Genomic DNA, 26524 nt, shown 5'->3' with positions numbered 1-26524 from the left:
GAGTAATGACCCCATTAACGTCACATATAATCCTTACAAGCATCCAGGTCACAATGTGTTCGGATACAGTACTTGGCTTCGGAAATTCTTACTTGTTCCGCTCTTTTAGCCCAATTACAGATACAGCTTAATACTGTAAATTATAATACTGCAGAAAAGTGAATTACTTTCAGTAGCTCAATCACACAAACACAAACTGCACAGATAACATACTTTTATATATTAAAAACACTTTTTTAAAAAATATAATATACATATTTATTCTCATGTGTTGGAAATGAAAAACCCAAATCCATAAACTTAATCATCAAAAAAAAAATCAAATACTTCACTGTGTGTGAATCTATATACTTAGTTTGCTTCTTAACTCAAACTCCTACAATCTATTTACTGTATTTTTCGCACTAAAAGGCGCACCACATTATAAGGCGCATAGAATAGACGACACAGTAGAGGTTACGTTATGCATCCATTAGATGGAGCTGCACTTAACGCTCAACATTGATCCATATATAAGGCGCACTGGATTATAAGGCGCACCGTCGGCTTTTGAGAAAATTAAAGGCTTTTAGGTACGCCTTATAGTGCGGAAAATACAGTAGCTTTTCACTGTATTGTAATTTATTGAGAGCCAGTAATCGTCATATAGAAGTACTGGAATCAATCAAAACACAACAGTGTTTAGGGCCTTTTGGCAGGAAGCCATCAGTGGCTGTTGGATACCTACTTGCTATTTTCCTTTTCATCCAAGGGCAGACGAAGATCCAGACTACAGCTGCGCACACCAGCGATCCGGCCAAGGTGATGAGAAAGATGGCCCACACCGGCAGCATCTCTAACCCCAGCACTGCAACCGAAAGAACACGGAGTCAATATACGACGATCGCCAGCCAGCCACTTTCTGAGCCGCTTATCCTCACGAGGGTCGCGGGGAGAGCTGGAGCCAATCCCAGCTGTCATTGGGCAGGAGGTCGGGTACACTCTGAAGTGGTCGCCAGCCAATCGCAGGGCACATAGAGACAAACAGCCGCAGTCACAATCACACCTGGGGGCAATTTAGAGTGTCCAATTAATGTTGCATGTTTTGGGGATGTGGGAGGAAACTGAAGTACCCGGACAAAACCAACGCAGGCACGGGGAGAACATGTAAACTCACACAGCTGGGCTGGGATTCGAACCCCTGTCCTCAGACCTGTGAGGCCAACACTCTAACTCCAGTTGTACCGCCCACAACAATCTCCATCAATCAATAATTTTGTCTCACCTATGTATGGAATTTTGAGTATGGAATTGCCTTCTTTGACTGACATGATACTTTTTCGGGTAAATTGCTGTCAGACGATTTGCGGCTCTTACGTGGAGCGCCAGTGTACATGATGGAGAAGGTGTTAATTCCAATGGTTGTGGCGTAGAAGAGCGGCAGTGCTCGCAGGCCATTGGGAACAGAATCTTCCTGTAGAGAGAAAGACAGGAAGACATGCTTTCTGTTATGTAATTATAGTAATATACACTTATTATAGAGTTGAGACAAATAAAGTGGAAGGAACTTGAGCAAACACAAATAATAATAAAAAGTCATTGTAGATTTTTTGCTTTGATTGGGAAGCAAAATTTTATATACGAGTGCTAGACAATGGCAGCGAACCCGATGAACTACACAACAAGCAGCAGTCTGGCAGATAAGTGAACAGTGCTTCAAAGAAGACGCTTCAAGTAGTTTATTGCCACAAAAAGTTGAAGCTTACTGTCAAGCTAAATATAAACCAAAGAGAAAGTACACAGCGTGTATTTAAAACAAGCATATCATTTGGCCTTGGGAAAGATCGAGATTCATGCTAACAGATTCCAAATGCACATTCACAATTTAAAATCCCACAGACGGCGAAAGGCATCGACGTACACACTCTTTGCAATCCATGTAAACTCAAATCAACTGCAAATCAATTATATCATCTCACATGATATCAAAAAAACCTAAAAAAAGATCAGTTAGGAAAAATTAGGAATGCTTTAAATACTCATCAGCTCACTGTTAAATATTCCAGTAAAATTCGACAAAGTAAATAAGAGCTATGTCGTACAGTCATTCCTACAGCGGCCATGTAATTTGAATTTACTTTATATGTCTTAAGACAGTCGCTAACCTCCGATAAAGCACCAGTAAAATATGACTTTTTTTTATTAAAAAGAAACAACACTTATGGGCCATAAATAAAATAAAGGCAGTGAATTAAGCACACCTTCTTGTTAAAATGTATTCTTAAGCCATTCCACAAACTTGTTAATTGTGCGCGGTTTGTAACCTCAAAAATCAGAAAAGGAGGAAACGCACTACAAAAAGGAAAAGCATGAAGGACATCATGTTTTTGTGCTTTCCTCTTGGAATCTGGCTGTTTAAGAACAAAATACAGTACTATGTTTTATGTTCACCTATTGTCCCTCCCAAGTGACAATTGTGTCTACTTCTACCCTTTAGGTACCACATGCTACAGTATAGTTCAATGCCCCCCCTAAAAATGGATATGCTAAACTTGGATTTTCTTCTCCGCCAATGTGCTGACACAAAATAAAGATTTGAAATCACTCACGACCACCAAACTGGTGGCGAGTACCATAATTTCCGCGACATTTCACATGCTTTCAACCCTACGTTTTTTGCGGTGATGCGGCTAATTTGTGCATTTTTTCTAACAGCCGCAACGGGGCACTCGAGCGGAAAAGGTAAGAGAGACCGGTGGAATATATGTGCCGAGGAAGTGACTTTTATGGCCCTGTTAGCGCTGCACTACCGTCAGTGCTGTGGCAGCGTCTTCCTGCTGTGTTACTGGCGTGTCTCAGTGATATGTACCAGTAAGTTTTATTTTAACCAGCCCTATTAGCGTTAGCGCGGCGCTAGCGTTAGCACTAGCATTAGCGCCACGCTAGCGTTACACTCTTTCTGTGTACCGTCTTTCTTTGTAAATATATCGTGTTTCAATGTGGGCACTTTTGGCTTTTACACAGCTGCGGTGTATGTATGTACCAAATGGTATTTCTTTTACAAATGTACTTGGTGAGGCTTATAACCGGCCAGGAATTACAGTACTTCATTTTCAGGTTGTGAAATTGGGATAAAGAGTCACAACGGCAAAGCGGCACTGCTGACTTGTGCAAAACATAAAGTCTGATACGTGACCCTCAACAAGTCAAATATAAACATGAAATAACACTCAAATATTCCCTTTGTGTGTGCAGAGACGGCCAAAACACAGACGAGCTCATCCCGAGTTTGACCTCCTGACGCCGTCAGTCTGATTGAAGCGATCGTCCTGTGAGTCATTCAACCCGCGATCACGTCGTCGTGACCTTATGCTGAGCCGCCACACATTTTCCTTCCTCATCTGCCAGAGATTGCCTGTTATGTAACGCGAGATGCGCTGGTGTTGCCAAATCAAATGGATTTTATCAGCGCTGAAGCCAGTTTGTGTGTACCCTTGTGCACGTGCGTGCCTGTATGTCTATTTTTTTTTGTTTTAAATCCAGATAAAAAGTACAGTACAACCAGGGTTCTTGACCACAATCCGTTCCAGAAGGCAGATCGAGAAGTGATTTGTTCAAAAACTGAATCGATATTTCCCATTACAATTAATTGAAAAAGAAATAATGCGTTCTGAGCCTAAAAAATTAGGCTTTTTAAAGCCTTTTTTTTTTTTTTGGTTTTCCTGATAATAAAGTGCATAGTAGAAATACATGTATAATTTAAATACTTAATATAATAAAATGATTTAAGAAATATATTTATTTTTTGCTTTAAATGTATGCTTTAGTAGTAGAGTAGATGAGGCTGGGAGTGCATTGCCGGATCTGTTGCGATTAGGCCCCCAGGTATGTCAACTTTTTTGTATTAACAAAAGTGTAGAATAACTTTAAACAACAAAAATCTGGGGAAAAAAGGCAAAACATTTTTTTTCATTTTTACAAAAAGTAACATACAAAAACATTAACTCGTAACTCGAGTTAACGAATTTTTTGAAACAAAACAAAAATGCAGAAATGCTAATGGAACAGAGCATTTTCACAAGAAAAAAAAGCAATGTAAAACTATCAACTACTGTATCAAATCTCTTCGGTGAGGGTGACTCGTCCCCTGGAAGTTATTTTCTTTTCCCAAAGAACTTGTCGAGTGTCACTTCTTTGGAGACATGATTGGGGGTTAATAGATTTTCGTTTGAAAACAGAAACAAAAAAATCTTGAAATTTTCATTCGAAAACCGGTTTGTTCCAGAATGGAGACGTTCGAGAATAGAGTATTCACTGTACTTCTAAAAGTTTAAGTAAGGATCTTAAAGCCACACACACTACAATTTGATTGACCACATTTTTACTGAAAAAAACAGCCTTTTTAAAATACAATCTCACTTAACTATTAAAACCAATCCCTCAAATTGCCAGCGCAAACCTGTTTTAACACTTAATATGTTGAAATCAGTTTTGTTGAAAGCCTGTTTCTCATCTTTAATTTGGTGTTTTAACACACTAGAAAAATATATTGTATCCGGCCCATTGTTTATGACACTCTGTGTAAGTACCATAAAAGTTGTAAACATGACAACAAGGTTTAATGATTAATTTTGAGGGGAGGGTTATGTTATTGTTGTGTTTTCTCTAAGCAGTACAAAGGAAAGTGTTGAGGGATTTTGAATTCTTGTTATTCAAAGGGAGACTTGAGAATTAGAAAGGATTTCAGAAAGGGATCCATACCAACCAAGCCCCTGATGGATTCTCGACTTGATGAGGAAGTGTGTACCAATTCCAACCACCCACCTTGTTGAGAATGGTATTCCTGATGAGAAGGAAGAGGACGCCAGACATGAGTCCAGATAGCAAGGGGGAGATGAACCACGACGACACTGCACACAAAGAAAAGTGATCAGAACAGTAATGCACTCAAAAGTACCAATTGTAGCACACGCTTTCTATAGCACATAGAATTGCATTTGTCTTTCTGTTCAGCCCACGTAACCTCGGGTCAACTCCTTACGCATGTTCCCCGCGCCTCTGAAAAGCCACGTGGGGGAGGTACAGTAACTCTTGCAACTCTCTCGGTGGATCGTCAGTCAAGAGAGAGAGAAAAAAAAACCATTCCCCGCAGAGAGTTTCACAATACCTAAGTTCACAACTTCAAGAGGATTCATGTTACCGATCTTAACCAGCTGCATCCACTGGACGCCCTTCGTGCCAATGGCGATCATGGAGAAGCCGATAGTGGCGCCCACGATGCAGTGGGTTCCGGAAATGGGCAGTTTGAGGAAGGAGGCGATGAGCTGCCACACTGCCGAGCCTGGAAACAGGACGCAGACGTTAACCAGATGGTGTATGGAAGGCGTTCAAAGTAAAAGGGGGATGGGTGGAGGTGAAAAGATGAGATTCACCCACACCTCGCGCTGACTAAGCTGAGGAAAAAATTTGGGGGTTGATTATTCACCATAAGAACATGGGTTGGTTTCACCAAAAAAGGTTTCTGATTAAAATTCAAAAAAAAAAAAAAGAAAAAAAGCATCATGCAAAGCAAAGGCTGATGCTAATATTTTTCCTTTTTGTGAGTGAGCGATGCTGACTCATGTCACGGCTCATGTTAAGTGTCTGTAGATTTTTTTCTTTTATGTATTGTTCATCCTTCCCTCTATGAACTACATCATCTTTTCCCGACACATACTCCGCTTACACCATTTCCTGTGTATAATGCGCGCCCATGTATAACATGCATCCCCAAAGTTGACCTTAAAATTCTGGAAATCCTTTCTACCTATGTATAATATTTTTTTTTCATGCATGGTTTGTGTTCTGCCCATATAAAAAAACCTGAATTATTATCTGTATTTTGTTGGGGTTTTTTTTCAAATACATTAATTATATTGCAGCCCTTTATTTGAACTAGTAATATGTTTTATTTCTTTGCTGTTATTTGGAAAATCACAACCCAGCTTTTATTTTGTAAATGAGAAAACACACAGCTGTGCTCATATGGTTGATTACCCTATTTATAATTTGACACTTTTCTGGGGGGGGGGGGGGGGTGAATCACAGAAGAGAAATTAAACTTGTCCAACTTCCAAGATGTTACAAATTTTCTCTCATAAACAATTAAAAAAGTTGAACTTGAGTGATTTGATTTTGACTTCTGCGTGACCCAAAAATTTTTGAATGGTAGTGAATGTTAAAAACAAATGTGTCAGAACAATAATTTACGAATATGTTTGATTGAAGACCACCATATTTGTAGTAATTTTCCCTTGTCCCACAGCAACCTTATTTAAAAATGAATAGGGTTCTGTATGATATGTAAAACCCATCAACCAGCCATTGGCCTCTTAATATTTTGGTGACTATAAATACCATAATTTCCGGTCTATAAACCACAATTTTTTTCACACGCTTTCAACCCTGTGGCTTACGCGGTGATGCGACAAATTTGTGCATTTTTTTCCAACAGCCACAAGGGGGCACTCGAGCGGAAAAGGTAAGAGCAAGACCGGTGGAATATATGTGCTGAGGAAGTGACTTTTACCTGTATGTTTTTTTTTTTTTTTAAATCAGCCCTGTTAACATTGCGCTAGTGTTGCTGCTGTGTTACTGCCGTGTCTCAGTGATTTTTACCGGTATGTTTTTTTTTTTTTAACCGGCCATGTTAGCGCTGCGCTACCGTGTTGCTACTGTGTAGCTGTTGCGGCTGTTTTATTTACCGGTATGTTTTTTTTTTTTTTTTACCAGCCTTCTTTGTGCTACTGAGTTGTTGCTATGTTAAGCCAAACTTTGAAAGCTCTTTCTGTGTACCGTCTTTCTCTGTAAATATCTCGTGTTTCAATGTGGGTTTCAATGTGGGCACTTGTGGCTTTTACACAGGTGCGGCTTATGTATGTACCAAATGGTATTTCCTTTACAAATGTACTGGGTGAGGTTTATAATCCGGTGCGCTCTGTAGGCCAGAAATTACGGTAGTTAAGTAAAAGAGTGGGGAAAAAAAGGAACAGCTCAGAATATAATACAGCAATGTGCTGCTACAAACGACTGTACGACCACAACAATAAACACCTCTGTGTCAGTATCATAAAAATAGAAGGTTATTGTCTTCGTAAAGGCAGAATATTTGATACAGCACTTGCATATGATTAAATTGTGGAAGTCAACATTGCGGCTGGTCAATGCAATGCCTGAATGTTTGGATTAGATTGGTTGGGAAATGCTGCACACAGATCCAAAAAAATAAATTTACAGACCCAGCAAGCAAATGACGTCTATGATCCCATCGTTTCATGGATGATAAAATACTTGATTGTTAAATATCTGCATGCCTGCTACATTTGTGGTAACTTACCGACCATAGCGCTGACCTCGCCCGCCATAAGCACGGGCACGGTGTCGTTGTACAAGTTGACGTCGATGATGCCTTTGCGGATGGTCTCGCCCACTTTCGCCCCCAGCAGCATCGAGCCCAGCGTCTCAAAGATGGACGCCAGGATGCAGGCCTGCTTCAGCGTGACCACGCCGGAGCCCACTGCCGTGCCAAACGAGTTGGCCACGTCGTTGGCGCCAACCGAAAAGGCCAAGATGAAGGCAATGATGAAGCCAAAAATCACCATCCACAGATACGAATCCAGATCCATCTTGAGGTGCGTTCAATCCACAAGCAGTAGAATCAAATCTTAAATACTCTAAAAAGGGAAAGAACTGCTTGGGGCTTGAGGCGTTGCTAGGCCCGCTCCTTTTCTTCGTCCCCTGGTCAGAAAGAGCTGGAGGGGTGGAGCACAGCTGTTAACTACGCTTTTGGAGTTGAGTCCGAAGATTAGAGACTAGTGATGGTGGGTGCAGAGAGCATTCCATATTTTAATGTGAGACAGCTTGGCCGCACGTTCCCTCACCTGCAAGACAAAGGAGAGGCGGATTAGCCCAATGAAGCGCGACTTACTTTTTAACAGGATCAGACCCGATTCGACAACAACCCCCTTGTGACTTTCCAGAAAAGCTAAAAGCGTGGCAATAATGGAGAAGTGCACATTTTAAAGCAATCTGTCTTGACAATGATGTAAATGACAAGGCCACTCTCTGCTTTGGCTCACAATTATAATGAGAAGATCTTTAAAAAAGATCTGGAACCACACCAGAATTGCATTCTTCCTTGGCACTCATGCCGCTGATAACAACTTTAAGATGTGTCCAAGCTGGTCCACTTCAATTATAGACCACTTAAGTATTGTAGATGAGTGTTTCTCAGCCTTGATTGAGCCAAGGCACATATTTTAGATCTAAATAACGACGACCTTGTCTCGATTTACCCACTAATGAAATGACGGAAAGATGAGGTACTGCCAGGTGCCGTGATATTTTTTCCTGCAGTACGGATGGCAACAAATTGATGAAAGGGTTTATTAGACCATCTGCCATCGAGTGGGAGAACATTTCATTGTTCTTCCTGTCACTAAACATTGCCGGCATACATAATGAACAAACATTACCCATTCATTATTTGTGGTAAACGAATAATGAAGGGATAAGTCACTGATGGTGTAGTGGTACATACGCCTGCCTTTGGTGCGGGTAGTATGCGATCAATTCCCGCTCAGTCATGGTATCGATATCTGCCCTGGAACTGACTGGCGAGCAGTTCAGAGTGTAGTCCAACTTTAGCGCGAAGCTAGCTGCGATAGGCTCCTGCTTTCCTGCAACCCATGTGAGGATAAACGGCTTGGATAATGACATGACATAATGGAGGGTTTTCGGACCGTTTAGGTGACGCTGGATAAATTCCCACACTATTGCACATTCAATCTGCTGACTTACTGTACGCATTACCGAGTCAATGGGGAAAACCAAACACCACCCATCCATCCACTTTCCAGACTGCTTATCCTCACAGGGGTGCGAGAGTGGTGGAGCCTATCCCAGCTAATTTCAGGTGAAAGGGAGACTACACCCTGAACTGGTCATAATCAATTAATTATAATTTTTATACATTTTGAAAATATTTAAAAGTACAATTTTTTTCTCACTGTTATGAACTGTTTTAATCAGTGTCATATTGCGCATAATACTACTGACTAGAGTAGTATTATGTAGTAGTAGTAGTAGTAGATATAACCCAACTTCCCATAATTCATTGGTTTTCAAATGGGGGGGGTCCCCATTGACTACCATGAACACTTCATCATTAAGTTACACGTAGCTGTTATTCATGTTTTTGTTGATTCCTAAGAAAGCGGCGGGTGGGGGGTGGTCGGCGCTGAAAATCTGCATTGCAAGCGGGATGGGGGCTGCAAAAAAGTTTGGGAACCATTGCCATTGCTGAAGTGGGTCTTTGGACCAGTGGTGCTCAACTGGTGTGGCTTTAGCAACCAACATCACTCCTCACAAACAAGCAGCGACTCAAATCAAGAAAAGTTTTCTCAAATTTTAAAACATGTTACAGTCTGTCTGAAGCCAAGACATATTGCAAAATATGTGCTAATAGCCACAAAATTCAAGTTTAATAAGTACAAACCAAACAAAAGGTTCCCAAGGTACTTAGTCGTTTACATTTATGCTTTATATTTACAGCCTCAGTGTTTTTCCCCTAAACGTTCAATGTATTTATGCATTTACTCTTGCGCTACTGCTGTTCGCGATGGACTAAGGTAAATTAAGACTAAATTTAAAATCTGAGTACTTTGCCACAGTAGGACTAGAACTCCATCCAAACCAAGCACCCCCTGTAATGTACTTCATTTTGCATCACCAGCCAATTGTACACAACGATACTGCATTTGAAGTTATCCGTGCATCAACTAATCAGTTACAATGTAAGAATTGTGAGGCTGACAAATGATGTTAAATTAGTAACAAACATAATACTGGTTTAATCTATAAATCACAAAATGATTTAGGTCCGGAATACATGAAAGAAATGCTGACGGAATACAAACCCAGTAGAGTTCTGAGATTGACTGACTCAGGTCAAATAGTGGAGCGCAGAGTCCAAAGCAAACATGGTGAAGCAGCATTTAGCTATTATGCTGCACACAAATGGAATAAATTGCCAACAGAGGTGAGGTCAGACTCAAGGGTGAAAGTTTTTAAATCCAGGTTGAAAACACTTCTTTTTTTATGCTTTTTAGAATATATCCACTTTTTTTATTACTTGCACTGTATGAGGTTTTGATTGTCTGTTTTTAATATTTTGTTTGTCATTTTTATAGTATTTTTTTGCCGTTTTAAATGTTTTATCTCTTTGTTTTCAAATGCCTTTAATCATGTAAAGCACATTGTGTTACCAAGTGTATGAAATGCGCTATACAAATAAATTTGCTTTGCTTTGCTTAATGACGAGCGGAACGCACCATTGCCTTGTACGGTTGTGTCAATTGCTCACAGGGAGCGTTCCATGTAAACAAGTCGATTAGCTCAGCTTGAGCTGTGCTCGTTGCGAGTGGGGGCACAGGCAGTTACCCTCTTCCTCACAGGAGAGCTCCTTCTGGAAATACTGAGGTCACACACTATTCTTTATCCCCAATTGGACCAGAGCACACGTAAAAACTTAAGTGGCTTTGATTGGGAAACCACACTGGATCGGAATCTGCACTCTTGACGGACGGACAGGATTCCAAAATCCGAAGCGTTTAATTTTCCCTGCTGCAGTGAGGATTGTCAGGAGTGCTCGGGGCTTCCTGTCAAACGTTTAAAAAGGCTGTATATTAAACTGACAAAGAACAACTATTATTATGTTTCCCGCAGAGAGGGACCAGCAAAACGAAGACTGCGCTGTAAGATGCTGTAAATAACAATCTCGTACGTCAAAATGATTGCCACTAAACTACATCACGTTAATAATTTACCGCTCGGTGATACGGCTCCCTTGAGAAGGTTTCAACACATCCTGTTAAATTATAATGAGGGACAGAATGCCGTTGTTCCCACAGGGCAAGAAATACCGGTCTTCAACAACATTGCGATCTTTATTGGATCATGCCGACCTGCGCATCCTGACTACTCCTCACCACTCGTACATCACTGCTCTTTGCATTTCCTGCCTCCGCGTGTCCAAAGCTCCTCGGGCACGTTTATTCTCGTCTATCTATTCAACCTTGTTTTCCACGCTAGCAGCTGTCCTGCAGCTACACAAGATTACGGAATTTCAACGACATTTATAGTCATGCAATACCAAACACCGAATCGGATGGAAATTGCATTCGCTTGGCGCAAAGGCTCCCGCTGTCGATATCGTTGCTTTTAGGGAATTGTGCCGTTTCTGTCACTCTGATGGAGATCTGTACTTGACCAATGGATTGTGACAATTTCAAAGAACAGAGATACAGCACAATCAATCAGCAAATGTTAGGACAGATTAGTGAAAATAGAATTCCAGGAAATTTCACTAATGGAATTGGCGAGGATAAAAGTACTATGGAACCCCCAAAAACATAACGGCATTCCCCATACATTCTCCAGTCTCTATAAATAAAATATCCAGCTAACTTACCAAAAGATGGGCATAAATTGACATATATATGCGAAAAACTAAAAATAACAATAAAAAAATAAAAATAACCAAGTGCCACTTGATTAGGGTTCTCCTCCAATCAACCAAGAAACTATGGATGACTTTCAACTTCTCCTTGCTTCTGCATAATTAGAGCAAAGTAGTGTGAGAACCAATGTACTCCCGGCCTGTGTCAGCGTTCAAATCAATAAAGACGGAGAAATTCCAAAATGAGCGCAGTTAGCAACACACTTGCCAACCTAATAATTTGTGGGGTGATCTTAAAAACGGGTTTTATGCTTTTAAACATCGGAAACATTTAGCTAAATGGCATCATGTGGTCCTCATTTGCTTTAAAAGCCATTAGAATGAGCACATTTTGCTCAAGTAAGTTCATCCAAGAAGGAAAAACGTTTCTCTCATCATGCCAACATCGTGATAATGTTGCTGTAGGTTAAGAGTCCTTGAAAATGGGTGTTAAACATCCACATTTTCTGTGGTGAACAAATGACAACCAGCGAAAAACATGCGAAGGTCACAGAGAAAGGTTTTAGTTGGTCATGGCAGAGGTTCAAAATTCCCATCATAATTTGTTGCTTTCTCTTTAATTTAATGCTTTACAGCTTTTTTGTGGATAATCTCCATAATTTAATACTTTTAATGTTCACCACCTCCTCAAAACAACCTCGACTGCTCTCTGAGACCCAGACATGGACGTTACCTGCAGTATATAAATAAAAACAAATACACCCTTGCTAAATTCAGATGACGATGAATGAAAATTTTTAAAACCATAATTGAACTTTTTCCCCATACTTCCCAAACATAGGTTTGATGCAATACTTAAATTCTACATTAAAAATAGTTTTGACTGGTTTTTATGTGGGTGGCACGGAGGCTCTGCTGGAAAGCGGTGTCCTCACAATTCTGGGTTCAATCCCGGACTCGCCTGTGTAATGTTTGCATGTTCTCCCCGTCCCAAAAACATGCAACATAAATGGGACACTCTAATTCAACACAGTGTCCCGGGGTACATTAGTGTACCATGAGCACTCTTCAGGTGTGCTGTGGGAAGTTATCCAATTTTATTCCAAGAAATATTACATCTTTATTGATTTATCTATGCCAGTGAGGCACAATGACAGACAGAACAAAAAAAATCCTCTTCTATTAGATGGCAGGAAGTACATACAGTAATTAATCAATCCATTTTTGGTGACATTTACTTTTGTTGGTGTGCCTTGGAATTTTTCAATTCTAAAATATGTGCCGAGGCTATATAAAGGTTGGATATCACTGGTCTAAATTGCCCCTAGGTGTGATTGTGAGTGCGGCTCTTGTCCGTCTCTATGTGCCCTGCGATTGGCTGGCGACCAGCTCAGGATGTACCCCACCTCCTGCCCATTGACAGCTGGCATAGCCTCCAGCACCCCCCCCCCAATCCTTGTGAGGATAAGTGGCTAAGAAAATGGATGAATAGATGGTTTTTATGTACTATTAAAAAATGTCTAGATAAATTTGGGTTTTGTCAACTGTCAGCCCACATAATTATATAAATAAAAACATATTTCACACTGTATGTAGTAAGTTGATATATGAGTTTCACTTTGTCAAGTAGTGAATTAAAGTCTTCCAGGATATCTATTAAGAAACACATTTATAAAGCGATTTGCGACCTTCAGGATGTTCAAAGAAAATTCTGAAAAGTCAAGGTCAAGTACAGTCAGTGTTTTGATGAGTCATTGGAAACTCATGCAGGTGTTTCAAAAAAACACATTTTTTAAAATGAATAAAACCTTATGCAACCTGCATCAATGCCTTTGCCTGCGTAAATGCTAGCAGGTACCTTATATGGAGAATCTGGTCATTAAAAAAAAATGTGTTAAATATCGTCAGCCTCAGCAAAAAAAGAGAAACAGGAATTCAGAGAACTTGTTTAAGAACGCAGTGTCGCAGTTCTAGTTGCATTGAAGCAGAAAATTAAACATCATGAAGCGACTCAATTGGAAAACACAAAACCTTGAGGTCGGTAAATTGTAATAATATGCACTCACCGGCCAAACCATAAGGCACAAATTCATAACAGATATAGATTTTAACACCAGTGGTGCATCAAGAAATCCAGTTGTATTTAAACAGCATTCTGAATGATGCAGTACAGTGAGTTGGACACCACTGCAAACTATAACCACAATAAGAATATAATAATAATAGCGCTCCAATAGTGTCAGTCAACGCCAAACATTATTATCCTGTACGACATTCCTGCACAACCACTGTCCGAGGTGCTGATGCTGACAAAATCCGTGTTTACACAACACAAACTTCTGTATTTGGGTGCGGCAGCTGTTCAAAAAGGCAAAGCTGATTATCCCGCAATCATTGGCGGTGGCCCGGTGTCACTTAGATGTTCGCGATGCAGAATTGTGTACTGTAAATGCAGAGTACGTAGTTAGTTCGTGCTCACGGACTCCTCTGTGTTGGTATGTTTGTGAGCCAATGTTTTCGCATTGCAGGCTATAGGAAGTATGAACCAAAGGTGCTGTTGGTGAGGTGACATGCCGCCGTCCTGTCCTGTCCTGAAAACATGAATAAAGAGGCACTTGAAAGTGACAACAAGCACTTGAGAATTATTTTTCGCAGAGGCAGTTTCTTTCTGGAGGTCAAAGAAGGAAACACAGGCACATAAATACACCCGTCAGAACATGATTTGAGCTATCTGTTCATCCACTTTGTACAGACGCAGTGACGGAAAAAGGCTCAGACTTTCAATTCAAGTTGCAACTGTGCCTCATCACTGTTGCCTCTGACAGCCAGTCAGAGACTGCCAATCGCTCCTTGTTCCAGCTATTACGCCGTTCAGCAATATTTTGAAGCTTGCAACGGGCTTAATTTGCTCAGTGTGTGCGTAGCTTCACAAAATAAAACGTCCCGACTCCAGACTCGTGTGTTAAGCTAAAACGCCAGCCCCTGCGAGCACACGCCGTGCAAACAATGCGATCCCTCCTCTCTCTGTTTGCAGCACAATGCTCATTAATCTGTCCGAGATGCCACTGCAGCAGCACCGCCACTACAGCTGGCGCGAAACACCGTGTCACGAGCTCGGCCCTGCATTGACGTGCGGCGGCACCCTCAACCCCGGCCCCGCCTCCCCTCGTTCATCTGTGGCTGAACGCTGAAAGGACCAGAAGCGTAAGTCGCATGCAGCACAGGGTAAATGACTCACGGCCCGGTTGTGATACACCTGACGTCCAAGGACACTGCAACAGATGGTTGACTGAGTTGTGACGGCGACGTGGTGAAAATAGAGCGAGAGGGAGAAATCCTGAAAGTCAACTCCACTCACCTTCACGTGTCCCCACATCTCTGAGAAAGTAATGCGGGTGAAGACAATAAAGCAGCGTTTGGAGGGAAAAGAGCCACAAGGGGGTGGACGTAGTGGTTGACGGGGGGGATAAGCTGGAAAGGCAAAACCCTAAATGAGGCCGAGTGTGAGACTGACAGGAAAGATGATGAGGAGAGAGAGAGAGAGAGGCTGATGACAGGAATAGTGAAGGGAGGCAGGATTGAGCAGGAGAGGCAGAGTGACACTTCAGCAGGTTGTGGCGTTGTTGCAGCAGAGGCCGAGCAACAGAAAGCAAGAGAGAGAGCGAGAGAGAGAGAAAGAAAATCAGAACCGAAGCGAGAGTCTAGACAGCCTTTCCGAAGGATAAAATCCATGTTGAGAACACACGCCAACCAATGAGTGGCTGTTGGTGTGCAGAGAGGATGGACGAGAGAGGGGGTGGGAGCCAATGACGGCGGAGTCGTGTAAACATGCCAGGTGATTGTCTGTGCGGAGTGCGAGAAAGTGTTTGCTGGATCAAGGGCACTGGAAGCCGCAACTTTTCATTCTAAAAATAATAGTCTTTAGCTCTTTGAGGATAGTAACGTTGTGGATCGGTTCGATTCTACAAATGTACTGGGTATGGGTACTTGGTGTGTAGACAACTGGTTGTTCATAAATTCCATCTTGAAACAGTGGAGGTAAATCTGAAGGCAGTACCCGGCTGCCACCTGCAAAGGCACTGTTGTTTCACTCAATTCAGCAAATTGCGGGGCACAAATAAGCAAACAACCATTCCCACTCACATCCACACCTACGAGCAATTTAGAGTCTTCAATCTACCGACAAGGCATGTTTTTTGGAGATGTGGGAGGAAACTGAAGTACCCGGAGAAAACCAAAGGAGGCACAGGGAGGACATGCAAATTCCACACAGGCGGCGCCGTCATTTCAACTCGGATCCTCACAACTGTGAGACAGATGCGCGAACCAGTCGTCCACCGTTACGCCACGCCAAAACTAAACAATGCCAAATTATTGATCTTCTTAGACAGCTATCCCTTCCGTTTGGTATGCCTCTGTTATGTTATTAACCTTCATGCATTATTCAGCTAGAAATGAAAGAAACTGTTGAAATCCAAAGTTAAATAAAACTGAATCTGCACCAGAATTTGAAACCATCTACAGTTTGGTGGGGCCGAAACAATTAATTGAATAGTTTGAATAATTCAGTTGCAAATAAATCAGAAAGATCTCCGTTTAGAAGTTTCACCATTTTTCAAGACGGACTAATCTTACTGTAGAAACACGCACTACCCTGTAAAAATCAGCTTGCAAGATTCCGGCAAGCCATGAAGAAGGTCTAAAGTTTTGGGTTCATTATATTTAAAGACAAAGGCTTCACCTTAGTGTGAAACTTGAGGTGGAGGAGTCCAAATGGACAATACTTCAAATGTTCATTTTATTTTGCAATAATTCAAAATAATCTTGAATTCAATTATTACATAATGGGGAGGATAATTTCCATGCATCCTTTTACCATACGCCTTATCGTCACTAGGGTTACAGGAGTGCCTGAGCCTATCCCAGCTATCTTCAGGGGTGTGGGGGAGTTAAACAGTAGAATAACTGATTAAAAAAAACAACTTGATATTTGCAGCCATACAATTTAGTCGTTTTTCTGTTATCATGCCAACAAACACTCATTAAAACCAAAGCCCCTTGGAGGAAATAATAATGCTGATGTTGCGGCATGTGGTGACATTGTCTTGGTTTCCCAGCCTCGTTGCACACCATCACACACACCGTCTCGGCTACAATTGTTCCTTTCACTCATATTGAGAACAGTGTGCCTCTATGTCGCTTGTTTCGTCGACCTGGCAAGCCCCGAGTTACAGCAGGGTCGTCGTTCTCCAGACAAAAAGCAGAGTCTGCCTTGCTAATGCTTAATAATGTGAGAGGAATACTTCACTCCCTCTGCAAGACACCGCCATGATTAACTAACCAGTAAGAGGTGTTTTTCCTCTACAGCCCACAACTCTGTAGTATTTTACAATCTATGACAAATATGAATCCATGTAATCCAACGATTTATGCCTTGCTTATTCCTTCCCGACTTCCACACAAAAGTGGCTCCAATTCAACCATGTGATCAAAGCCAAATGTTACTTACATACGCGACAGAAGCAAAGGTATTTGTATGAGGTCCAGTCTCCGCTTGCTCCTCTCAGCCTCGTAAACGGTCATTGATTTGTCTGAGAGTTGTTCGCCGGTGCTCCCATGGCTCCTCTCCCTCTCGGTGCCCCAACTGGCCCTGCCTGCTCGAAAGCCTTTCTGCGTCAGCTGCACCTGCTGACTCTGACTCCGTGCTCCACAGCGGGAGGGCGCTGTCGCCTATGAGCTAAGTGCACGGACATGGACACACACAGACACACACATACACTTTGTGCTGTGTTATGATCAGTCAGGCTCCATGTGCACGACGAGGAGGAGGAGGAGGAGGAGGAAGGGTGGTATTCAAGAATGACAACAACAGCATGCATGACTGCAATGACCATATCTGTTTCAACATCACCTCCAAAGCTTCCACGCAAACAACCACGCTGCCTCTCACTTGGTCTCACTGAAGCCTCTTGACTTTGCTCAAACACTTCATGGAGAACTCCTGTTGCTTTCTCTGTATAGCAGACATTTTGAGCCGGGTAGAGTGCTAACATAAACCTTCTGATGCAACTGACCTTGTCTTGAAGAACAACATGACGTAATATGCGACGCTTGATATTCAGTACTTTTCACCGTTGTAGATGTGATCTAAGGTTTATGAGGACTTTGGCAATTTATGTGATAGATACTATAATGGTGTATGTGCAGTTTGCTGGACGTGCAAATGCAGCCCGAGAGGGGGGACAAACCTGTACAAATGCAAATGGGGAGTGTTACGTCAGGAAGGGCATGCTGCATATAACTTTGCATAGCAAATCTGAACGAGAAATGAGACATGGAGTAGGGGTTATTTTAAAGGAAGTGATAGCGGAGAATATCTTGGATGTGAAAAGAGTATCAGAATGGGTGATGAGCCTGACTTGAAATTGACAGTGATATGTATTGTGTGATTAGTACCGATGCCCCAAAGGTAGGGTGTTAATTACCGGTGAAAGGGAAATTTAGTGGAGGGTAGATTCAGGACCGATGAAAGTATTTGCAAGATTCAGATTTGTTTGATGCCTTGAAAGAGTGCGACCAACGCATTATTTGCCTTGAGGGAGTTGCTGGAGAAGTACAGAGGTCAGAAGGGGGATCCATTGTGTCTTTGTGAATCTAGAGAAAACCTATGACAGAGTACCAACAGAGGAACCGTGGTAATGCAGGAGGAGTTCTAAAGAAGTATGCGCCAAATAATACAGGACAGTCGGGCAGCAGAACAGTGGTGAGGTGTGATGAAGTTATGACAGAAGAATTTAAGGTGGAGTTGGGACTGCATCAGGGATCAGCTCTAAGCCCCTTCCTGTTTGGAGTGGTGATGGATAGGGTGACAGATGAGGTTAGACTGGAATGCCCAAGGACCATGATGTCATTCTGATCTGCAGTGAAAGCAGGGAGCAGGTGGAAGATGGGGGCATTATCTGAAGTAAGACATAATATATGTACATGAAGAAGAGGGGCGTACAGGGAAAAGTGAGGCTCCAGGGATAAGCGATAGCAGGGTGCAAGACTTTAAATACTTGGGGTCAACAATACATAGCAATGGAGAGTGTGGTCAGGAAGTGAAGAAACAGGTCCAAGCAGGTTGGAATGGGTGGCGGAAGGTGTCAGGTGTGTTATGTGACAGAAGAGTCTCTGTTAAGATGAAGGGCAAAGTTTAACAGACAGTGGTGAGGCCAGCCGTGACTGATGGATTAGAGAATGTGACACTGAAGAGAAAACGGGAAGTAGAGCTAGAGGTGTTGGAAATGGGAGATATTGAGGTTCTCTCAAGGAGTGACCAGGTTGCTTGGATAGGATGAGAAATGAGGATTCAATGACGGAAAGAACCGATTCAATTTTAGTTTGGCTCATGGCAAGAAACCAGACCATTTTCTCACTGTCACTTTGTGATCACTCTGCAGCTTAACTCCTCATTTTAAAATGGAATCCAAACTTCTTACCTGATAGAAACCTTGATTACATCGGTATTTCACAGCCTTTTTCCATTTTATATACAAAATGGCAGCGTTTTCAGGAACGTCTATTTCAAGAAAAAGTCTTAAGGTTGCATCACTTTCAAACACAAAGAGAAACAAAAATCTGGAGTGATTGAAACCAGTTACAGTGTCACAATGGACCAATGCCGACAGCCTTAGCAACAAACAGGAACGGCAGCCACGTTACAACAGCAAACAATCAACTCTGCTCCACAGTGCTGACTAAGTACTGTTAAAATAGTGTTTTAAGGTCAACTCTCTTTGGTTTCACTTGCCCACTCTGAAGTGGCAAAGTGACTTCACACTTTCGACTTTTTTAAGTAACACCACGGTCCAGACACTTTATGTATGTGTTTGTTTGAGAGGGAGTTTGAAAGAGCATCAATTTAAAGTTTATTTCTTACTGACAATAACGGGAAGAGAAATAACCTTTGGGTCAAACTGTCAGCATTATAAAACATTTACTAAGGGTAGGTGCAATGTTTAAAGCCCAAGTGTCATCCCTATAAACATTCTAAAATAGATTTTGTAATGAAAAATACGTACATTATTCACTTCAATGTCTATACAAAAAAATAAATATGAGCGGAGAGCGCGTCATCCATGAGCAAAGTTGCGGAAGTCTCATTCGATATCCAAGTGGTCACCATATTGGCTGCATCTTTTGGCCGTGGCGTCACCCCCGGACATTTGCCATTGAAAACACGCGGTGGACCCTACTATGGGAGATGAACATGCCCCTTCTGACACGGAAGCTCTTTGCGAAGAAAAGAACATCTCACAACTGAGTGAAGTGACTGGGGCAATATTACCCTATCGTTTCGAGCCATATTTAGATGATATGCGGATCACACCCAAACTACCTCCCCGGCGTAGTAAAATCGCCGCCGGGGAGCGACAACGCCGCTGCGGCCAAACCGCTTCCCCGTCCGATCCACGGTGGAGATGAGCCACGACGAGCTATCCCGGCAAAGCAGTGTTGACAAGGACAGCGGTCGGCTCGGCCCTGTCGAGAAGGCTGATGGTGATCCACAAGGCCTGCGGAGGCCATCCTTCAGCGGCTGCTACACGGAAGCCTTCTGATGCACATATCGACACATTTAGCACCCCGGAGTTAGGGATCACGTCCCCCTCAACTAATATTTTTTTTAGTCGCTCTATACACACCTACCTGTCATTTGGAACCCACAAAGCTCTCGTCCTTTGCACCTGTGAAATTCATCTTTCACGACGAACCGGGTCTTATGGAAAAGTATGAAGAGCGAATCCGTCCTCCCGAGTGTTGAAGTAATATCCAGCAATACAACGAGCCGGTATTTTGGCTAACACGAAGGAACAACGAGCTACCTTCCCGGAGGTAAAACTAATGGAAACAAACGAGTCCACTTGGGGGTACCGCTGTCCTTTACATCACTTCCTACTTCTTCTCGAAAACAAATCCCTCGAGAGGATTTTCATGCCGGGAGTTATAAAAAGCCATATGTCAAAATCATGTTGTGTGGTGAAAAAACATCTGGGTCCATACCGGCTGCCGTTTTTTCATTAATAACAGACTAAAAATCATGCATTTCATGACAGTGGACCTTTAAAAACAACTTTAATATTCTTAATTGTCAAACAAATACAAAAATAAGGTTATTCCCTGTAAACTACTCCCTACAACAAATGATGAAGACAGTGGCTACAAATCACAAGGGTAATCAGTGTTCGGGAAAGGAAGTCACCAATCACAACACGGATAACCCACAAAGTAAATGTATAAACACGGGGAAGTTGATTTTTTTTAGGTGCTTGACAAACTGATATGAATATAAATATGCGGAGGTCTTGTGACATTTTCTTGCCCGGTATAGTGTACAGGACACACCATGCATAAGGCTTTAGTGAAATGTCTGGATTTTTTTTTTTTTTTTTGGCATTTTATCTGAATACTTAGTTCGGTTTTGGGTCTGAATTGTGAAACCAGTGCGTCTTTTGACTTGGCTTAGTTATTGACCAACACTGCAGGGAAGGCCCCATTCTTTTCACAAGACAACCGGCACAATTTCTGCCTATCAATAATTGCGCTTTCTTGGAAAAAGGTGGGTGTCTGATATTCATCTTGTTTTATTCGCTACTTGCATGTTCCTGCATGTCGGCAGCATCTTACCCTGAAAGCTTTTTTTCTGCTTTGTCCCAGGAGTCTAGAGGAACTTCTCTTCCAAGAATCGTCAGCAGTACGAACTGGAAAATTTCACACCTTCACCCCCGGTCCTTTTTGCTACCCCCTCATGTGTGCACCAGAGAAATGTTAATCTGGCTCTGGGCTCATAAATACAGCAGCACCGGGAAGTTCAACATACCAACCTGGTTCTCCAGAGCCGAGACTGGTAATCTAGGATTGGCGAGGCTCCGTATGAACATGGTTGAGTGGGGCCAAGTGGCTTTTTGAGAGACTGAAGACTTTGAGCATCATTGATTTCATAGCAATTCCCTTTTGTGCGATGAGTAAATCTCAATGTCTCCGTCCACAAATCCACACATCGCTGTCAAATTACTTCTTCATGACCAGGGACTCCTCAATGTCTTTATCAAATGTTAACGCATGGCTGTCATGTTACATAACCCGGGCAACAGAAACGTAAGCCTCATAAGAAGAGAGTCTTGCTTTAAAAAGACCACCGTATTGACACCGTTGACAAAGTTAAAGCATAAACATTCATGAAATATAGCATTACGACGCTATTATTATTTGTCTTGCTTCTAATGTCTCTCAGAATGTCAACCACAATTTTGGTACATTGAACTATGCATCCAAGTCATCCATTGAAACAAAAACTCAAATGCTTGGTGGAGTGGATGCCTGTGATCTGTCAACACTAAAAATGTCAACCATCAACTATAAAACATTCCATAAAAATCATCCTTCTGCTATTGTTAATAACATAACAGCTGATGTTATCTTAAGGAGTCTTTAAAAGATAAGAGTGACTGACAGGCAACTACAGGATATTTTGAAAGCGCTATGCTTATAATAAAACATAACAAATGAAAAATGTTCTGAGATATCTGAATAAAACATACCAAGTATCAAGAATTCAAATATGCTTTTTTTTCTTGTATCCAAATAAGCCACTTCTCAACCCTTCTACTGGAGGTTGTGGGAATATGAAAAACATCTTTGCGTTACCATAATAACCTCTGACACTAGAACTTTTAAAGGAAAAAACAAAAAGCAAAGCACACCTGACAACCACTAAGAGCTGCATTTTCACTTATGGAGGCAGCACTTCACTGCGAAGTTTCCAAATTGTACAACAACTAGCAGATCAATAGTGCATGCAGTGGATCAAGACACTAATAGCCAAACACAAATACGGTGAGGCCGCAGTTTGGCAAAATTAAAACCACAGACATATTTTTGGAAATAGGAATCTCACAAAAGATGTATTTACTTTAGTGAGCTGGCACCCTGGAGACAAAAATATGTGTACACAAAGAGTTGGATTTACACGACATGTCCCCTTTTATGACTTTCACGTAGTTACCATTTTTATTGTAACGTTTTGTACGAAAGTGTGTATGCCTTGCCAGATATGATGAGGAACGCATACAGTGTGTACATATAGTATAAACCCACAAGTAAGATATTCTTATCTCGGAGAAGCATTCGTGACATCCGACGTCTGCATGTACAGTACATAGAAATGTAAGAGTAAGAGAGAGAAAGAAGGTTCCCCGCTAAGCTGGATCTATTGGCCTGTGCCCTCCTGCTCCTAATCCTGGCTTTTCAGCACATGACCCAGCTAACGGTATTAGGGAGTGCTTTGATTAGGTCTGCTGCTGTGAGCACATCGTGGAAGACGAGGCGGGGAGGGGACAGGCAGGGTCCTCCACGCCGCAGCAACGGCTTCCTTCTGTTCGGACGTGGACACACTTCCCGTATTAACTATACATTTAACCTCGGTGCACAAGGGTTCCTCACGGTCATTTCGGCGCAAGCCCAGACGGATTAGGTCCGGCAGTCAGTGAGTCGGCGGATTAGCGGCACGCTGTTATTTTAAGGTAAAAACTAAGTGTAATGCAGGGAAACGTGCTGCTAGCATTAGCCAGGTTGAACTTGTGGCGATTACAATGAAGAGAGGAATTTCACAACTTCAGCTGAGGACTTTCAACACATGGAGGGGTCCTCAAAGGGAGCAAGTGAGGATATGTTCACACTTAAGGTTCAAAACGCTGGTCAGAACCAGACCACTGAATGCATTTTGAAAAACATTTGATCCTGGTTCAGGGGGCACTCTGGCATTTTTATTATTGGAACAAATGTTTCCCAGTAAAGAAACACACACAAACAAACATCCGTCCACCTATCCATTTTCTTAGCCGCTTATCCTCACACGGGAAGGAAGTGCTGGAGCCTATCCCAGCTGTCAATGGGCAAGAGGCGGGGTTAGGAGACAACATTGAGACAAACATCCACACTCACAATCATACCTAGGGGCAATTTAGAGTGTTCAATTAATGTTGCATGTTTTTGGGATGTGGGAGGAAACCGGAGTGCCTGGGGGAAACACACGCAGGCACGGGGAGAACATGCAAACTCCACACAGGCGGGTCCAGGATTGAACCTGGGACCTCAGAACTGTGAGGCCAACGCTTTACCACCCGAGCCACCGTGCTGCCACCACACACAAACAAACAAACAAAAAACATTTGAACAAGGTTAAAACCCAATTGGAATTGGGAAGATCTACACAATCCTGTTCAAATGAAAGAATACTCTCATACAAAAACATTTGACCAAGGTCAGTAATTTCATCACATTCAAATTTATTTTATATACATTATCACACACCTGCCACCATTCTCTGATTTACTCCCCCCCCCCAAAAAAAAAACAAAACATTTGGTTGTGCTATGTTACTCATAGACTTTTCCTGACATTTTTTGCTTTCTTTCAGAACCCTTGAGGTTTTGTTCTAACACTGAATGGCATTTGTACAGAGCTGTGTACTTTTTATATCCGCTGCACTTTGAACCACACCAGAGACCATTTGCTCTTGGACAGAGACTGCGTGAAGAGGTGGTCTCAGTCCAATTGCCTGGTGTGCACTAATACTCACGCCAGCTCACATGTGACTGCTACAAAGGCCAGAGACACGGTGTTAAAATAACAGCAGGGTCGGGATTACAAAACGAGACCAGTTCTTCTAGTTTTAATGAGATTCTACAGTTTACGAGCATTATAAATTAAAAATGAAATGTGTTCAAATCAGTGGTAAAATCCAAGTTTGTTTTTAAACCTGGATGAGCTCATGATGAAACGTGGCTTTACAGTACTACAACAAATCAAGGTATATTCTTCAGACAGATCTAAGAGGATTATTTCATTATTGTTCACTCATTATGAAACGGGGCTCTTTTAAAAGAAGTCATCAATGTATAATATATGGTCTGGATTCAAATTGGAGACTTTCTCCCTCCTTAGTTGAGCGTTAAAAACTGTGGGGAGGAAGTTCCCCATGAATCTTAACAATTGCAGTCCTTCATAGGAACAGTATCAGTGCAGCACAATCACTCACAAGAAATCTCAAAGGAATCTGTCCGTAAGCCTCACAGGAAAGAAAACAAACATTGAGCAACCCGATCCTTGGTCGTTGCCATCTCAACGCATCCGAATATTGACAGGAAAATAACCGTATTACATTTCTTCTAGTGCTAATGTGTAAACATTATGACAGTTGACAGCCTTGAAGCAGAACCCTCCACAGCATTAGCAGTTGTGGCCGTTTCTCGTAGAGCCGTGGCACCAGAACAACGTGTGAAACATTATGAAGATGTCATTCACTGTTCAGCTTGTGGGGAATACTGGTGAACTCGCACAGCATTCATTCCTGCTCCTCCATTTCACTGGGCTGACTTTGCCCCAGAATAGCACTTTCACATTTGGAGAAAGCGTGTTTGCACTCGCATGCTCTCTGTGTTTCTACTGAGTTTCTTGCAGAACACGAGTATTTTGGGTGTCGGTGTATTTTCCGGGCTGCGTTCCAAACAAACTGATTCCGAAGTATGATCCATTAACAAGGTCAACTTATGTAAGTTAACTCTATTACTTGAACACAGTGAACGCGACAAAGTGTATGCATCTACTAATTATTTTGTTAGCTGAGTATGAATACCCTTATTAATTCTTCAGAATAAGAGAATTGGCCAATAATAGACTCACCTCATTAGGGCTTAACCACATGATTCAGTGTTGGCATACGATCACAATAGTGTTCTCAGCATGGTACCGGTAAGCAGACAAAAACCTTGACTTAGAAGCTGGGTGCTTTTCTAACTGTATTTTCTCATGACAACAATATTAACCCAAAGAATTGCTGGGAAAAGCAAGACAGACAGAGAGAAATATAAGGACAAAAATGTCTCTGTTATGTTGTAAAACAATATCTTTCTTAAATTCGAATACATCTTTATGTCACTATTACGTCTTATCTTGTTGCAGAATTGTGTAATAAAATGGAACCACTGCTTGGCAGCGACTGTTCTTCTGTTGAACAACAGCACAAAAGAAAAATGACTTCTAGCGCTTCGGTTATGGCCTTATAGAGTTTAGGAGAAAACAACTTGTAATCCATGTCTTGTGAGAACTGGACATGATTTAGTTGGGTCGTAATAGGGGAATGACCCCATACACCACAGAGGTTCTGTTACGTGTTTAACGGTTTAAAATGAGGGGATGGCTGATGGATCTCTGCTGTCGGTTAGTATGACAGATTTGTGATCTGATTTGTGTTTTGGACTTAAGTTGAAATTCAACAATACTCTTCGGTGCATTGTGCATATCTTCTATCCTACCTTATCTTCAGTCATGTGCAATAAATTGACTAGCGTGCCATTGTCCACCATGCTAATCCCGGGTCTCCAAGGTTGCCTCTTGCTGGATTTCACCAGACAAACTGCCCCATCTTCCAATCCCGCTGCTGCCTGAGGTGTTGCATGTCTGTCGCTTGGGTTCGTTGCTAAAGACGTCTGCGAGCAAGAATTATTTGGCTGGAAATAGCAACGTGACACAAACACTGACCAGCGAGCCAGCTGCTCATCCATACATGGACCCCTGCCCTAGCCCTACAGTCAAATTCAGCCTGGACCAGTCTGACATGACAGTGTGAGCCAAAGTAGACAGGCAACATAACACAAAACAACACCATACTTGTGCCACACGTGGTCGGCGAGTTAAAAATGGACTGGAAAGAAACCGGACTTACCAACTCAAGAGTAATGGATTGAACAGGTCCACTTAAGAGACAACGAATAGAAAAGAAAGCTTTTAGACCCCTGAAGTAAAACTGGTCCACAATGAGAATGACGAATTAATAATTTATTTTACTCCCTGATCGGGAACCAGTTTTTCTTCTCTTGCATTGTTTGTTTTGTGGTATACCGGGAAGAGCAAGGAGCAATTGGCGGCTCACAACAGGTGGTACGACCTTTGAATGAACTTCTACCACGTCACGAATTTCTTGGATGGATGGAACAGCGATCTTGTGAG

At 42.0% G+C, this 26524-nt stretch overlaps 1 protein-coding gene across 4 annotated transcripts in view; it reads right to left on the bottom strand.

Moving 5' to 3' along the window:
* The window catches only part of slc20a2 (solute carrier family 20 member 2), a 56185-nt gene that overhangs the window by 14720 nt on the left and 14941 nt on the right, over positions 1-26524 (bottom strand). For 2 of the 4 annotated variants that reach the window (XM_061816054.1, XM_061816055.1), the window contains 5 exons: positions 7355-7898; positions 5180-5320; positions 4804-4889; positions 1357-1453; positions 728-847 (listed from right to left, as the gene is read on the bottom strand). In XM_061816054.1, coding sequence (XP_061672038.1) covers positions 728-847; positions 1357-1453; positions 4804-4889; positions 5180-5320; positions 7355-7643 — 733 coding nt within the window. In that variant the 5' untranslated portion in view covers positions 7644-7898. Of the gene's footprint in view, positions 1-727; positions 848-1356; positions 1454-4803; positions 4890-5179; positions 5321-7354; positions 7899-14834; positions 15096-16985; positions 17191-26524 lie in introns of those variants that run through there. The other 2 variants (XM_061816056.1, XM_061816058.1) reach the window with 2 other exon arrangements.

Source organism: Syngnathoides biaculeatus, chromosome 4, assembly GCF_019802595.1.
Source record: "Syngnathoides biaculeatus isolate LvHL_M chromosome 4, ASM1980259v1, whole genome shotgun sequence".
In the NCBI taxonomy this organism is placed as follows: Eukaryota; Metazoa; Chordata; class Actinopteri; order Syngnathiformes; family Syngnathidae; genus Syngnathoides; species Syngnathoides biaculeatus.
The sequence above is the reverse complement of the archived record's forward strand: the minus strand, read 5'-3'. Positions and strand labels throughout refer to the sequence as shown.